This window comes from Prorops nasuta, unplaced genomic scaffold, assembly GCF_024137725.1.
Source record: "Prorops nasuta isolate Cenicafe-Biocafe unplaced genomic scaffold, Cenicafe_Pnas_1.2 PNAS00005, whole genome shotgun sequence".
Taxonomy (NCBI): Eukaryota; Metazoa; Arthropoda; class Insecta; order Hymenoptera; family Bethylidae; genus Prorops; species Prorops nasuta.
Window position 1 is genome coordinate 10,345,473 of NW_027116802.1, and position 16,071 is coordinate 10,361,543.

General features: G+C 43.7%; 1 protein-coding gene across 8 annotated transcripts in view; it reads right to left on the reverse strand.

The window, feature by feature from the left end:
• Positions 1-12,343: 12,343 nt before the first annotated feature.
• The window catches only part of LOC136773213 (tubulin monoglutamylase TTLL4-like), a 111,013-nt gene continuing 107,285 nt past the window's right edge, over positions 12,344-16,071 (reverse strand). For all 8 annotated transcript variants that reach the window (XM_066726675.1, XM_066726679.1, XM_066726676.1 and 5 more), the window contains one exon: positions 12,344-15,844. In XM_066726675.1, coding sequence (XP_066582772.1) covers positions 14,514-15,844 — 1,331 coding nt within the window. In that variant the 3' untranslated portion in view covers positions 12,344-14,513. The remainder of the gene's footprint in view (positions 15,845-16,071) is intronic.

A 16,071-nucleotide genomic window follows, 5' to 3' on the forward strand; every position in this document is an offset into this window, starting at 1 on the left:
TGCGCGCGAGGGTTTTGCACAAAAAAAGAGAATAATAACAGTAAGAAAGGGAAAGAGGGGGAAAGAAACGAGCCGGATGACGGAACTTGCCACAAGTGGTCGTCAGGGGACAATTATTATTAAGCAGAGGAAGTCTCAAGCAGCAGGCAGGCTTCTCGTGCGCAGTAGCATTTACAGGAATTCCATTAAGCATCGCGAACTTATAATTACTATCAGGGTCGTTAACGCCTTTTGCTCTATTCGCTCCTTCTTTATACATGAATAAACCTGAAACGATTTTTGTCTAAAGCGAAGCGCGTTAATCTCTTAAGTGTTTCGTAGGAAATATACGAATGTAAGCATAGAGCGCTTCTTCAATTTCAACGAGGAATGATAAAGCGTGTTTACAGACGAAACGCGAGTTTTATCAACGTTGAACAATATCGCGTTGCCAGAACACAAAAGTTTAAGCATTCGAGTTGTTTACGGTATCATCGAGTTCTCGTTTATCAATATAGCCGAGCCGTTGTGTACCGATGAGAATATTGTTGAAGGATAACGTTGAAGTTGAATATAAGAGGAAGCAAAAGTATGAAAAGTTGAGGTGAAAGAGTAGAAGGAAGTGGGAAGGGGTGGGATGAGAGGAGGGGGGTCTCCTTGCAGGGTGTAGAGACGTGTGCGCGTCGCGTGTGGGGCTCGCGCCTGTCGTCTGGGTCTTACGGGTACGAATGGGCACGAACCGGTACGAGCGGGCACGAACGGGCCCCGTGCCGGGCACAGCCGAAGGGCCCGTGTGGGACGCGAGGCATCCACTCGTTCTCACGGTAGCCTCGCGCCACCGCACGGGCCCCCTTTCCCTCCCACTGCCCTTAACGTCCTATAGGGCCCCTCGGGCCCTCCGCGTCCACAGGCCTCTCGAGAGCTCTACCGACCTAACCACGCGTCTCCTTCTCCCCACCACTACCGCACCAATTGACACTCCAATACCCTCCCTCTCCTCATGGTATCTCCTTTTCCTAAACTAATCTCTTCCTCATACGTATAACCATGTGTGTGTGTGTATCTATGTGTGCTGTTCCACAAATCCTTTGCAACGTATATATAACGAATAGAATTCGTGATAATCAGTTTACGCGCCAGCAAAGGCGTACGTGCGTCGAAAGGGCCAAAGAAGTCGAAGAGATTGCGAGAAAAGAAAAATTGAGAAAAAATATAAATTTCATGCTAATTCTCTCTTAATTATCTTAATACCGGTACGAATGTTTTCTTCTACTTCACCGGTCGAGAAGGAGCTTGGTAATTCGTAGGAGTAACTTGTATGCACCTGCAAAAAATTGGCCGACTACTTAATTAAACGTTAAATAGCCCGACAAACGTAACGAACGTAACCCTCTTTAAGGCATCGCGATACTCTTTATTTTGAAAGCAGAGTGCGTGTCATTAAGATCTTAATTACTCGGCTTTCTCCGCTCTTCTCTTATACTCAATTAACCCATTTGCTACCGGTCACTATTTCCGATTAACATTCTGCACGAATTTGCTCTCGGCGCGGGCGCCCCAAATGAAATCAAGTGGTTTCTGCGCCTATATATACGCGCGACGTCCCCTATACTTGGCGAATTAACATAATTGCTCGCTTCCTAAAATGGCCTGCGAATTAAATATATACGTGTGCTGGACGTTTAATTTCAATTGGATTTACAGAGAAATTTGGCGTGCAATTTCGAATTCCTCAAATATGCTGAAATTTTCATTATATCCGTCGAACGATCGTTCGTTATTGCTTTGCTGCTTTGCTGTATTTATCGACCAGGTGTTTTCGAGAAAAGGAATCGTGCAAAAGTTGGGGTTGGCTCGTGCGTAATCATTCCATTGAGACGAGGTCCGGTATTGTCGGACCGATTACAACGAGTGCCTTTGATTTCCTATAATTTTGCGCCGTGAATGAAGGAAGGTTAGTCGCGCGAGATGGCAAAAGCCAGGTGGGGGGCTTTTCATTCAAGCGGTTACATTACACGCGCTGCGCCGTAACGGGCCAGTCCCTTTTTTTGTACGCCGATTCACCGGAAATTGGCGTTTTGCGTGAGAATATGCCCCATTCACCGGACAGCACGATGTCTTCCGTTGCGACACTGATTGCCCCCCGCTCGATTTTCAATGAATCCGCGTATCACGGTAACTCTCCTTCATCCACGATCACGCGCAGAAATGTGCAAATCCTCGCGCGGTGAATATGCCAGAAAAATAAAGTTGATAACAAAAGCACTGAATGTTTTATCGCGAAACCGTTGGCAAGTACCTATATATATATATATATATATATATATTAATTCGGGAGAATCCTCGCTCGAAGCATAATTGAACGTTTTTTTCGAGGAGTATTATTTGGCCGACCGAAACAAATACGAGGCGCACCGGTGGTAGGACGGTCGGATGAGTGGGGGATTTGGAGGAAATGGAGACACACAGGATGTGCGTTAACTTGGCCTCTTTGGCTAAAATCGCGGCTCGTTATTCGGCTTTTCCGTAAATATTCATGAGAAGCGATACAGAAACCGTTTTGAATCAGCGAGCACGCTCCACGTAGCATCGTGGGAATTGAGGTTTAGCTTAGATTAGCCGGAAGGTCGATCCTTGCTGACCGATTGCATTTAAAATACTGATGTTTCTCTCTTGCGACAAGCCCCCTCAACGTGACCTCACCGCTCGCGAGTACGCTTCTAATCGACCCCTTAGGGATTTAAATGATTTAGGAGAAAAAATCCGAGAAATCTGACACGAATGAATTCTGTCACGTTGCTAAGTCAACGAAATAAAATAGCGTCATCTGAAAATATAATTTACGACCTTCCGACGCTTATCCCCGCACAGACAGTGGAATAATTGTTATTTTGTCCCTTGGAACTCTCTCAGAAATTTATATCATACTCTCTAATAACGTCAAATTGGTAATTAACTTTATAAAAAATGAAGGTTTGTGTTTGGGAGAGAAGGTAATTTAAAATTATATTGAGAGAGGTGTGGGAAGATAAATTTTCTTAGCTGTAAATAAAAGGTTGGGAGACACATTAAGGTGTGGGGTAATAAAGGTGAGCTCTGTTCTGGCTGATAAATTACTAGGCGTGCTCCGTCGACACATTAACGATACTTGTACGGCTCTCTCGCGTTTTACTATCCATCAATGGCGCGTTGCTCACTAGTAGTGGCTCGCGTTCAACCTGTCCTTAGACCAATGAGCAAACGTTTTCGTTCGCACTCACCATTATACCTCTGATTCTCCCCTCATTTACACCCATACACGCCATAATCTTCCACCGACACAAAACGACACAGAGTTACTTACTTACAGCCGGATGTTCGGATTGCAGTGCTTAATGCACGATCTTTCCGTTACCCCATATCCTCCTTTCTTTCTCTTCTCTCTTCATGCTTTTCTTCCTACCTTTTTGATTCAACCACAGGCACTTTGTGCCCAGTAACCAAATTTCGCACTCGACCGCAATATAAAATACGCCTTCGAGAGATTATTCCAACCTTTTTATCCCGATCAATGCTGAAAACCGTTCCTATGTATTAGTTATGTGGTTATTTGTCCAAAACATCCTGACCTTAACTTTTCAGGAATAAACTGGTATCCCGCCAATCGCTCGATGTAATCGACAGAGGAATAGAGTTCTGACGTTCATCGAGTACCGCGGTAGAAAGTTCTCTATATAATGGACGAAGAAGAAGATGAAGAAGAGCGCGGTGTGCTGGTGGGAGAAGAAGAGGAATATGAAGAGTCTGGATCGCGCTGCCCACGCACGCGTCAGGCACGCTTTCGCGTGGTCGGTGCAGCTCGACGATTAGGCATTCAGCTATTAAGTAGTCGAGTGCGCAGGTATTCGGAGCGGAAGATCGTTAACGATCCGTTGTGTTGCATCTCGCGTCGTTTCGTGTTCGCCGTGGGAACGGAACAGCCGTCGGCGCTGAACCGTTTCAGGAAGCTCGGCGCGTTCCGCTCCCGCGGCTACCGTCCTTAACAGCTCCCCGTATTCTTCTTCCACCCTCACCCCACCCTTTTCTCAGTCTCCTCTTCGGTTCATACTTTATGCTCCGATCGCTCCGACTACGCCCACGCTCCAATCGTCTTCGTGAATCGTCCGGGAAAACACTGGCTCGGGGTCCACCTCGTTAACTCCCCCACACCCTTTTACCTCCCACCTCCCTTTGCCTTATTTAATGAGTCATCTCAATTCTTCGCTCATCGCCTTCGAATCTCCTTCTTCTCCTCTTTCACTTTTTACGACTTCAGCTAGACGCAGCAACGTCGATAACTTCGCCAGAATAACTTTACAACTAACATCTCCCCTTTGAAAGAAATACTTTTCTTTGTATATGTTATTATATTATATCTGTACTGTGGCGAGAGCCAGATTTCATAGCCAAATTGAATACCCTGCAGGATATAGGATCTAATTCTGAGAAGAAAACTCTTATAAGATTTTTAATATTTTTCAAGTTATATATAAGAAAATTTTTGTTTCAGCCAAGATCTTGCATAAATTCTTATGTAGCTCGGTAAACAGTAATAGTATTAGAATGACGTAACATAATTTTTGTGGATATAACGGACAATTAAAAACTCTAATGAATGTTATTTTTTGTATTATCGACATTTATTGAGTTGCATATCAATCTACGCAGACTCTTAGCTTAATATTTATATTATCACATATCTTGGAACACACTAACAATATTAAAAAATTGTCTAAGATATTCCTTATCAGAACTGATGGCCATTTTATATAAGGTTAGAGTCTTATGTTGCACTTAAATCGTACACACTGTACATAAATGATTAGAAAAATTCAACAGGATTTAATTATGAGACAAGATTAGTAGAAAATTTATTATATGATACAGTCGCTCGCGTCGAGTGGGGACCACTGTGAAGAACGTAGCACATTAATTTGTAATTCACGCTTCCGGTTTGACGTATCCCCTTACGAAGCAGGCCATGTCGGTTCGAGTTACTTCGTACGTACTTTACAGACTCGTTCCGCAAATGAAAAAAATACGAGCAATCGTATCAAGCGTTCTGCAAATGCTTTCTGAGATGAAGTCGGTCAAACTGTGCACTTTATATATGTATATATATATATATGTATATATACATACAAAAAATTGATATTCGCCGAAACTGGAAATTATTTAATTAATATACGAAGTAGAATACAATGAAAATATAATATGGTTAAATTACTATGGAAATTGTTCTAAAATTCGATTGAAACGCGCAAAACGAAAAAGCTGGATGAATGATTATGTCCACGTACGTAGGTATAATAAGTGTGCGTCTTTTAGACATTGGAAGATTCTATAGAACAATTTGGCATTGGTGGGAGGAAGATTCATGGCACGTCATTGGTGCGTAAAACGGGATTGTAGCAGTTGGTCAATCGAGCTAGGAGGTTGGATTTGTTCAGGTAAAGGTCCCGCGCTGGGTCCAGCGGGTTGTTGGAGGATCGACGACGGCTCGCGGTCTCATTGTTACGGCTCGTTGTGGTCCTGGGAAGGAGAAACGTAAAAGCCAATGGTAACGAATCGGTCTCGGACAGCTGCTTTTTGCTCTCTTTTTTCATACTTTTTCCTTCATCTTCTTCGCGTCTTTTTTCTCTTTTTGGAAAACACCAGAGCCACGCGACCGGACGCGCGCCTTGCGCACGAAAATGGCTGCTCCGCATCGGGATCGTGGGAATCTCTCCGAAGGATTCCGATCACGAGCCAGAAACGGATCTAACCGTTTGTCCCACTTGGTACCACGCGACGCGTCGACCGACACGCTCGCCATTACCATTCAACGAAAATGGCCTTTTGACACCCGACGGATTCCGGCATGTAAATGCGCTTTCGAAAATTGCCTTGCACCACGCGCTTTGGCTGACCAATCCAATCCTAAAAACTATAACGCGTTCCAGTTCGCCAGGAGGATGAGGTGTCGATTAATTTTGAACACGTTTCACCCTCTGTGCACATGCACATATACATATGCAATCGATACGACATTACGGCAAATTTCACCGAACATGTCCAATCTTATTGTCGACTACCATATTCTAATTAAGCATGCTACGTGACGAATTAAATTTCATATGACGGCTCGCAATTGCCAGGTGGTAGGCTTAATAGAATTCGTCAATTATTTCGGCCTATTATTGCCACGTGAAGGTGGTACTCTTGCCAATTTGCCGATCGTTATTAAGTAGTAGGTAGTTGAGGAAAAGGGAAGGAAGGCTTAAATCTGACAGCTGTACAAGCGTTTACTTATTGCACGTTGCATTCTCGTTGCATTTTCCAATATGCAGCTCTCATTAAAGAGGCAGAGGGTGCAATCATAAGTTCGATGAGGAATAATGACGCCGGTCCGTTTCGTATATTCTTCGGCAGATATATAGTGAAAAGAAAAAACAGAAACTGAGTAAGACGTTAATTCTTTCTGGAAGACTATATAGATATATATTAGGTAAAACACAACGAATGATTAATGATCGGAGCAGAGTTAAAAATCGATTTGGGTCTGCGATTGGAAAAAACGTTATGGTGAAGCATAGAGAAGGAAAAAATGATAGTTATAGAAAGGGGTGAAGTGCAGGGATGGGGGAAAAAACGGTAGGACGAAAGTGAGTTTGGAAAATTAGAGGGGTGGGGGCGAATCTGGCCGTTAGAGCGTGGGAAGACACGAAAGTAGTGGCGAATCCTTGTGAGGAGGAACGGTTGTACTTCCTGAAGAAGGTCCTGCACCTGACGTTTTGCCCCGTGAGAAAAACGAAGCAGCGACGACGTCCTTGTCTCCTTTTTCATTCCCAACCCCGCTCACCCCCACCAGCCACGCGAGCAGCACGCTTTCAGCACGTTTCAACGTGGGAAGGATCCTGCCATCCTATCTTCTCTATATCTCCTCTCAACTTCCTTCTCTTTCCACCGAAAACCCTCTTTAGCCCGATGCTATCCTCTCCTCGAGTACCACTCCCCTTGCGCCGAGGCTTTCTACAATAAGAAACGTCACTTATAATCCTTGGATTACGTTGCTCGAAAAAGGAAGAAATCCCGCACTATTATTTATCCGAGTTGAGCAGTTGGAAAAAGGTAAAACATTTACGTTCGTGATTTATGACGCTGGACAATTTGATAGGAAAGGAGAGTTGTGCCATAATAACCGTTCCTCGAGGAATAAACCTTATTGTTATTTTCACGAAATTAATTAGCGCCAATTTATATATATATGTAACGTGAAATTGGCGAATCCGCGAGTCTATAACGAATTCATTCGTGGGAATGTTCCCCCGCGTGGCTAACGCACGCCTCGGAGTCTTCGGCAAAAACGCGTCTGCTGCTACCAAAATGCCCGCGGAAAAAAAGCTGTATTTATTTTGCAGCATGCTCGCTCAGTTTATTTTCGCAAACGACTGAAACGCTGCTTGTCGACGGTGCTATATTTGGACCGCTGATTTTCAAGGGAATCTCGTTGGCTGATTAACACAGTGTATATATGTATATAGTACATAGGCCTCCCTCTCTCAACAGACGTTTTTAATTTGAAATTGGCGGACGAATCGCTGGCAATTTTCTCGCAGATTTATTATTTCTCTCTTTCCCTCTGTTCTGGCTGGATTGGAGCATATGGCTTGCACGGAGAGCTGGCAGGATTGCTTTGCTTTAAAATAATAATTAAACGCTTTGCTATGAAGTCGATCGGTGTATAAGTAGCGCATGTATAGGTAAGTCAAGTTTCTGCACTATTATTTAGAGCGTACAACACAGCTTGCAGACGGGACTTAGAGAAGGAGACGATTAGATATCGTGCTACAATTTTGCTAACAATTTTCACTACCCACACGTCCAGTCGAGCCGAAAGGGTTAAGACTAATTTACGGTCTAAGCTAAGACAATCTGTTGGTTTCAAATAAAACGCATCGATGCAACTGGTCTCTTTGTGTTGCGCTTTGATTGGTTTTGGCAGGTGTGGGTCACTGGCTGACCGAGAGTGTTTTCTTCATGAATCAAATGGTTGCGCGGCGCGGCGCGGCGCGGCATGCGAGTGAGTTCAGGTGCACGGGTGAGTCAGGTAGAGCAATTCGTGCCTGTAAATACCGATGCACAGCGCGAGACGCGAAGAAGAGAGAGAGAGGAGAGATATGCGTGCGTGGTGCGGAGGCTGGCCAAAGGGGGCTTTTCCCGGACTCGCGTCTATTTCGGTGAGTAGTGGCTCGGTGAGGAAGCCTGGGAGAGGGGCAAGGGGCCTCCACGCACCCCACGCTAGCCACCTGACGCACCCCGGTCGTGGGAACCGAAAAAACTGTAGGAATCCTCTCTAACCTAACCTCGCCTTAACACGCACACGTGTACCCCTACCACTCTCTAATATCACGGTACCCGATTCAACCATGGACCATTCACCCCGAAATTACGCCAGAAACGGTACTCGCCCAGATTATCGGGCCCCGATAACTGACTCGCCTCGCGCCAAATTACTCACCATTCACTCCCGGAAATGATCCTCAGCCGGTAATTACTTCCATTAAAAAGTCGATGCATCAATGAAAATGCGCGCGAATACTGCTCTCCCCCCCCCCCCTCTCTCTCTCTCTCTCTCTCTATATATATATATATATATACATACATATATACCGAAGCAAAAGGATGGACAAGATTCGATAAGATATATATATATATGTTTGAGGCTGGAACCTCCTCCTGATCCTTGTGGAGGAAATTTTCTTTCTTTTGGTCGACACGAACATTCGAGATTGGATCCGATCTCCTAGAAGGGCCGGAGGAGCGATAAGGGAAGCACGCGTAAGGTTGCACGCGCGTGACTATTGCTTCATGTGGGCGGTGAGTAGGTATATATACACATGGGAATGAGGCGCGTGACGATATTCGCTCAAGGGGAAAGAAAACAGTTTTACGGTCGGCGTGAAAGTATCTGGGAAGTCGATTGCGATTCGCGACAGCGTCCGGCAGCTCGTAATCGTCCACGAGAGATTATTGTGATGCTGAAACAATGGGCCCCGCTCTGTATGCAAGCCAAGACACGCGCACTCTTGTCGCACGAGCGCCGCGTGCGCGACACGCGTACAGTAACTCGCAAAAGTTCTTTTCCTTTCTCTCTCTCTCTCTCTCTCTCTCTCTCTCTCACTCTTTCTGGCTCTTGCAAAATGTATTCCCTCTTTAACAATAAATTGTATCTACCATTTTATCTCGCGAAATTATCAAACCATCCAGGCAACCCAGAGTATACGATGAAGCAGAGATCAAGTATATATATATACCAAGAGAGGCAAAAGCTCACGGGGAATTTACAATGAGATAAATTATGCGAAGCTCCTTGAGAACTCGTTCTTAAAGTTCGCGCACACATATAAAGAATCGTTTTTCGCATCGGGTAAAATCCTTCATGGAGAAATCCAATTTCTAATGCGTACTGTGATCGAGCTAATGGCGGAAGATGTATAAGCAGGCACGAAGGCAGAATTTAAAGGGGTGATTTTGGAGGTTCGATGCAAAACGATTCCGAAACGCGGAGCGTTTTACGAATTAGAATTTTTCGGCGCGAGCCAGAAGCGTGGGAACCCTTGATGGCGCGTCTTCTCAAAAGGAGAAAGAAAAAACGGTGAAGGAGCTGAGAGAGAGAGAGAGAGAGAGAGTGGGGGCACGCGACGCACCTGAGCAACGTGATTTCGTAGATTTCCGCCCCCTCCAACGTCAAAGCTTTCTCTCTTTGTCTTATACCTAGCCGTGCGTGACGATCCGACGCACGAGCACGCCTCCGCACTCCACTAATTGCCCTCCTTTCTTCCACCCACGAATAATGTAAAAAACAAAAACAATTTCTCCAGAAGAACCTCGATTTCTTCGTTCCAGAGACATTAACAGAGTCCCGAAAATTAATAACATATAGATTAAGAGAGAATTATGTAAGAAGGGAGAGTTTGCGTTCGCTATAAGAATTTTCCAAGAAATTGGAGCTTCTCGCGTGGAAAATTTGTAAATCTGAGGGCAATAATGAATTACGCCACGACAGCTGATTTTCTTGAGAGATTACTTTTGTAAAGGTTGCTGTTAAGTGAGAGCAATTTGAATTATCGTCAGGAGGACAAATGATGGGACTCCCTGTCGTTTGGTTGCCTCGGCTCTGCTTTGTGCTTTGTAACTCTCCGTAATCGCGTTCGTGGCTTTGAAAAGGCTACAATGTCGATGTACTCGGGAACTTGCGTGTGCGCGTAATTAGTTTCGCGTGCCGTTTATTGAGCGAGCGCGCGCGCGCGCATGCCTTTGCGTTTGATGCGTCGCGCACGATCTTGCATGATCCTCAAGGCCAAACTGGGCCTCGAGGCAATGAGTGTGCGCGACGCGACGGTGGCAAAATAACCAGCGACGCAACTTGTATTAAAGTCCTGCGCGATTCCACTTAACCTTGCGGCATTCGGAGCAAGGTTCCGAAATTCACGCTCTCTGCAACCAATATTATCTTTTGCTGCTTACATGTTATCCAGCCACTCTCCCCCCTCTCGATCTTGTCCTCGCGATTACTTTTTTCCGCTCGTTCGATCCAAAAGAAATTAAATCGCGTTGAGATAATTTCCTTCTCATGTCGGTATATAATCTTTCTTCGCTCGATAACTGCGCCGCTTACTGTACAAGGAATCGGATATTGAAGGATTAATTTGTTATAGAAGATGTGCATATATTTGTAAAACAGTCCCTGGATATATATATATATATATATAAAGCCAATCGAGACAGTGTATCTTTGATGCGCCTTGTCACTTGTACAAATTGATTCCTCGTAAGGGGCTAAGATGAAAAATAATTTCGTGGAAGGAGATGCGAGAGAAAAAAAATAAGCTCGGCCATTTCGAAGCGGCAACGTTGAAATTACACGTCGTTAGAGCGTAATGACAAGGCGAAGTAGGTACGTGCTCGGTGAGACTCGAGAAATTCGTCCAGTACTCCTTATTAAATATCAGACCGTTCTCAAATCTTATCCCGTTGAAATAAATTATATCTCGACTAACGTGTATACCGGAGCGTCTAAGAAGAAAAATTTTTTCTCCCCAATACCGCCTACTTTGCTTTCAAGAATAAGGAGACAAAAAACCATGTAAATTGGAAGGCTAACTTTAGGAGGAAAATTATGATTAATCATACAGACCTCTCTTGAAATTCATATACGAGTATAAAGGGAGAAGAATTACAAAGAAGCTGCGAACGCAGTAGCAGCATGATATTCATTATTGCAGTAGCATCTTGACTGGTAGATAGCAGGGTCCTTAGCCTTAGCGAGTAACGATGGTGTTGGTTATATAATACATTTGCACTTGGCAGTATGAATGAATACATTCATAAAGGAGAACCGACGCGACACGCACGTCGTACATACACGAGACTGCAATCTCAATAAGAAAATATGTCTATTATGTTGTTACAATAACGATATCAATTCATTGACTGTCGTGGCACTGTACGAGCCCATTGTCTTCAAACGACAGTTTCGTGCCTATATATATATTTTATGCACGGAGCACATGTCAACTCTTATTGACATGCAAAGTGCATATTGTGTTCTGGAAATGTTTGTAAAAAAAACCAGACGTTTGAGTATCATCATAAATAATGGTTTCTAACATATAAATTTTAGTTGCTAAACAGTTTTTATCGTATCTCATTTCAAACGTTTGCTAGATTATTTTGGTTTAAAAAGGAAAAGCTCGTGTGACATTAAAAACATGTTACAAAAGACGTTAGAATATTTCTATGATGCGTGTGAGTGTTTTTTTTTCTGTATCAGCTTTATCTGACAGCTGATCAGTTTACTGCAGTCTGACTGTTACTTCCTCCGGACAAACCTGATATATGATGTTTTAACTGGTGAAGTTGTGTCCAGTAATTGAATTTAAAGGGCGGAAGCAAAGAAATCTGGTCCCCTTCGTATTAACCTAATCGAGTTCAGTTGTCGGTACCGTCGACCGTCGCGATCACAATAGAGACATTAAATTGTCAGTACGGATTTATTAAACCCAGCACTGTTATAACCGTGAAACCATTTAGCATTGCGAAGGTCTGGCCTCTCAAGAGTCAAGTCACTCATCACATGCTTCAATACTCGCAACGTTATAAACCATTTTTAATGCTTTATATATCAATGCTACGGTCGCGAGTTATGAAATCAATCAAAGTTTTGCTAGAAATGAAACCAAAAATCCTATTCTCTTATACCCACTTCGGTAACTTACTATTGTTCTTACTTTGAGGATCATTGAAATCGAGGTACATATAAGTGGAATAAATATTTTATAAAAATGAATTATTTATTATCAGGATATTATATAGACTTATTCTAAAATTATGATAAACTATTATAGTATTAATTTATGTTTTTCTATTGATAATTTATAAATGTAGCTTAAGTCACCACCTTACAAAATTAGGTAAATAAAATTCACATAGGCACATGGATTAAGGCACGTGAAAAGTAATTTTAATTCTGCTTGGATCATTCGTTCAATCAGTCATTCAGCCTTCGCAGAGGCGTTTCATACAATCTCTTGCACACAGAGACAAACCTTGGTTTAATTAATCTAAAAGTTATTGAAATCTGGGCTCCGATATTTTACGTGACATTAGTTTTTCTGTGTAGAAATTTTTCCCCAGCATTTCGCCCTGCGTATTTCATTCCCACGCGTTTAGTAGCATGTCGAGGTAACTTGGTTGCCGGAGGTACTTAAAGTACTTGTAAGTGTTGCACATGGGAAACACTTCGGATTGACCGGTCTGCGTATTCTCGCGTTTGTACCGTATCAACACCCTGGCGTCAACAGGCGTGAGACACTTCACGATAGAGTTTAGATAACTCACACAACTTTTTATCCAAGGAAACCTGTTCCTCTTCCCCTTCAACCATCAAACTTCGATCGAGAATAGTTCTCTTCCCTTGGTAAACACTCGACCATAAATCTTCCTCGATAGGTTCAGATCGCTCTCCGACAGAATATTCGGTGTGTGCAACGGTAGGAGATTCAAGTAATTCCTCGCTAATTGGCCTTTAATGATGTAACCGAGCTTTATCGGTATCTGCGAATCGACAGTTGGTAGCTGGCAGCAGGTAGGCCAAATCCTGAGATGTTCATCTAGAGTAACGTCAAGTCAGAAGAGTTGAGAGCAATTGTACAAGTTCAGCTTCCCATACTTTGAACAGCGCAGATGACAGGTCCGAGATAACGTTCTCCTTGATCCTCCTCTCGATCTCTCTCATGTTTCTCCCATCAAGCGTTTCCCAGGTCCACGGTTTCTTCCAGTTTTGCACCAACCTTATTCAGAATTATTGCCGCATTGATTTCAACGTCTGGTCCATCAATACGAATCCTTTGATGTGTAATATTGGATAGTAGGCGAACGGCTAAGGGCTCTCAAAATATAAAGCTGAGGTGGATCAAGGCTAATACACAAGACGCATAGCCGCATGTCGTATTTCAATCCATCAATCAGACTCGGGCTGGCTGAGGTAGTTGCTCGAGCAGCAATTCAAAGGCACTACGTAGCATCTTGATACGATCCGGATGCCCCTACCGGTGCGTGCAACCAGTCGGTGATTTGATAATCCAAGCCTCGCCAGCTCTTTCCGTTCTCCAGCATCTTTTATAGCCGATCAGATTGCCGAGGTAGCACGCGAGAGTCTGCCCTATGAAGTAAAAGTCTCGTTCACCGTATCTAACCATCATCCGGCGTGTGTTCCTCCGCAGTATTATCTAAGGGAAGGAGAGAAAAAGATGAAAGGAGGCTGTGAGCAATAGTCGTTCTTCTAGTTGCTTTGCAAAGTCAGGTGCAAGTGCGCTAAACCCGATATTCCGCACTATCGTTCGGCTATCTCTCGTTGCAGCACAGGGCAGCAGCAGGTGTCTCTTGATCTTCGGTGCATCAGCTTTGAAGGCTTTTTCTCATTGTACGGAGGAGGAGCTGATGTATATATATATGAAGAGAGAGAGAGAGAGAGAGAGAGAAAAAGAGGAAGGAAAAGCCTACGTGCACATTGGTAGCCAGGATTTTTTGTCCTTGCCGCCTTTACTGGTCGCGCTAGCTCTTTGGACCCTCATTAGGCGGTCCCTGTGTACGCGAACATTTCGTCGGATACTCCTTGATGAGTCAGCAACAATTTGCCCTGGCAGGTACCTATAATACTACGTACTCCCTCTTCTTCGATTTGCCCCTTCTTCCCATTGAGACTCTCTTTTTTTTCACGTTCTCAACACGATTCACTTTTGAGTCTACAGCTTCGTAAAAAAGTGCCTTTGTTCTCTCCGCTGCTATTACACAATCTCCATTTCGCAATATTGTTCTATAGGCAGTATGCGTAGGAATTGTAAAGAGATGCACTGTGCAGCCTCATGAATTTATCTCTAACCCGAGTTATTCTTAAAAATACTTATTCAACTACTTAAACTGAAAATTTGTAATAAAGTCGTATGTCCTGAGTAATATGTGGTGCCGGCACATTAAGAAATCACAAAATAATCAGAGCTTTCTACACATTCTATCGCAATCTCTTCGTCGTTAAAAGCCTCTCTTCGAGTAAAAGCTCCTTGCTCCTCGATATGATACTTGGTGGCACAAAGTTTTTGCAGCCTCGAGATCCCCTCCTCCCTGTTATTCGCGTAACTGGATTCCCATGCATCGAGCAGCATATTGTAGTATCGCGGTGCTTCGAAGAATTGCATGTAATGATGGCTGGTGTCCGTAGGAAAGATCTTCTCAAATTTGCCAATCTGCGTGAGCTCGTCTTCGTACAGCAGCAGGTGTCTAACATCGTCCGGTGTTAGATCCTCGATAATCTCATCAATGTAATCATCTCGATCCTTAATACTGGAATACATGGATTGCTTATGCTTCTCCTGGTAGCTGAGAGTATGCCTGTAGATCTTTGGATCGTGACATATAGGATCCATTTGGTAACGTTCGCTGAAAGATTCGATTTGATCCTTGGGAAGGTTCATCGGTAATTGATAGCCGACCATGTTGAAGACATTTCTGATGAGTGGTCCCTTAACAGCGATATCGAGCTCCGAGGAAGATTGCAAGGATGGTGATATGTTGATTTCTATGAGCCAAGCTTTGAGATTCTCGTCTAATAGAATGTCCACTCCAAACAATTCGTAGCAGCAATATTTGGAAGCTGTGTTCGCCCTTGTTAAAGCGTTAATGGAAGATTCTCCGGAGATCATGGTCTTAACGATAATATCCTTTATCGATGACCATAGTTTAGCAACGTTCACGTTCTCCTTCTCCAAATAGGCCCAGAGTGTTTTCAGAGCCCACTTATGGCCGGTGGCGGAGTCCACGCTATCGGCGTTCGTATAGGAAGCGTTCGTCTTGTTGATACTATAATTCGTGAGGTGCATAAATCGGTCGCTCAAATAATTGATGTCATCCACGTACTTGACCGATGCGAACCGCACCAATCCGTCTGGATACAGGTACACTCTGAGGGGATTGAAGCTCGTGACCAAAACGTATAGACGCAGATCGAACTTGGCGCCACGAATTAATTTTGGCCTTGAGAGGTATTGCTGCACCACTAGCGCTCGTTTCTTTGGTATTTGCGACCAACGATGTACCACGCGGATTCCGGTACCTCTGGCCGACGCCGGTGGCTTGATTATCCACTTTTCCTTGCCACCCGATTTCTCGCAAATTTGTCGAAAGATCCGCAGATCCTGCGGTAACACGAAGGTACGAGGGACAAAGCCGAATTCTCGTTTTCCGTGTCTCATGATTAATCTGCTCAGGTTACGCCACAACCTGTCTTTGCGTCCGATTTGGAAAGTACCTGCGAGCAAACAACAAGTTTAAACAAATTTAACAATATGGTCGATCAGCGGAAAGAGGGTATAATAAATTATTATTGAATGCAATATATTTTATATTCGTTATAAATCATTATTAATGCCATGCGCGTTTGGTAACAGTTATATACATATATATACTTGTTCCAAAGAACGACGTATGTATATGTATATCGGGTAAGAATAATTATTAACGTGATCAGCAGAGTGA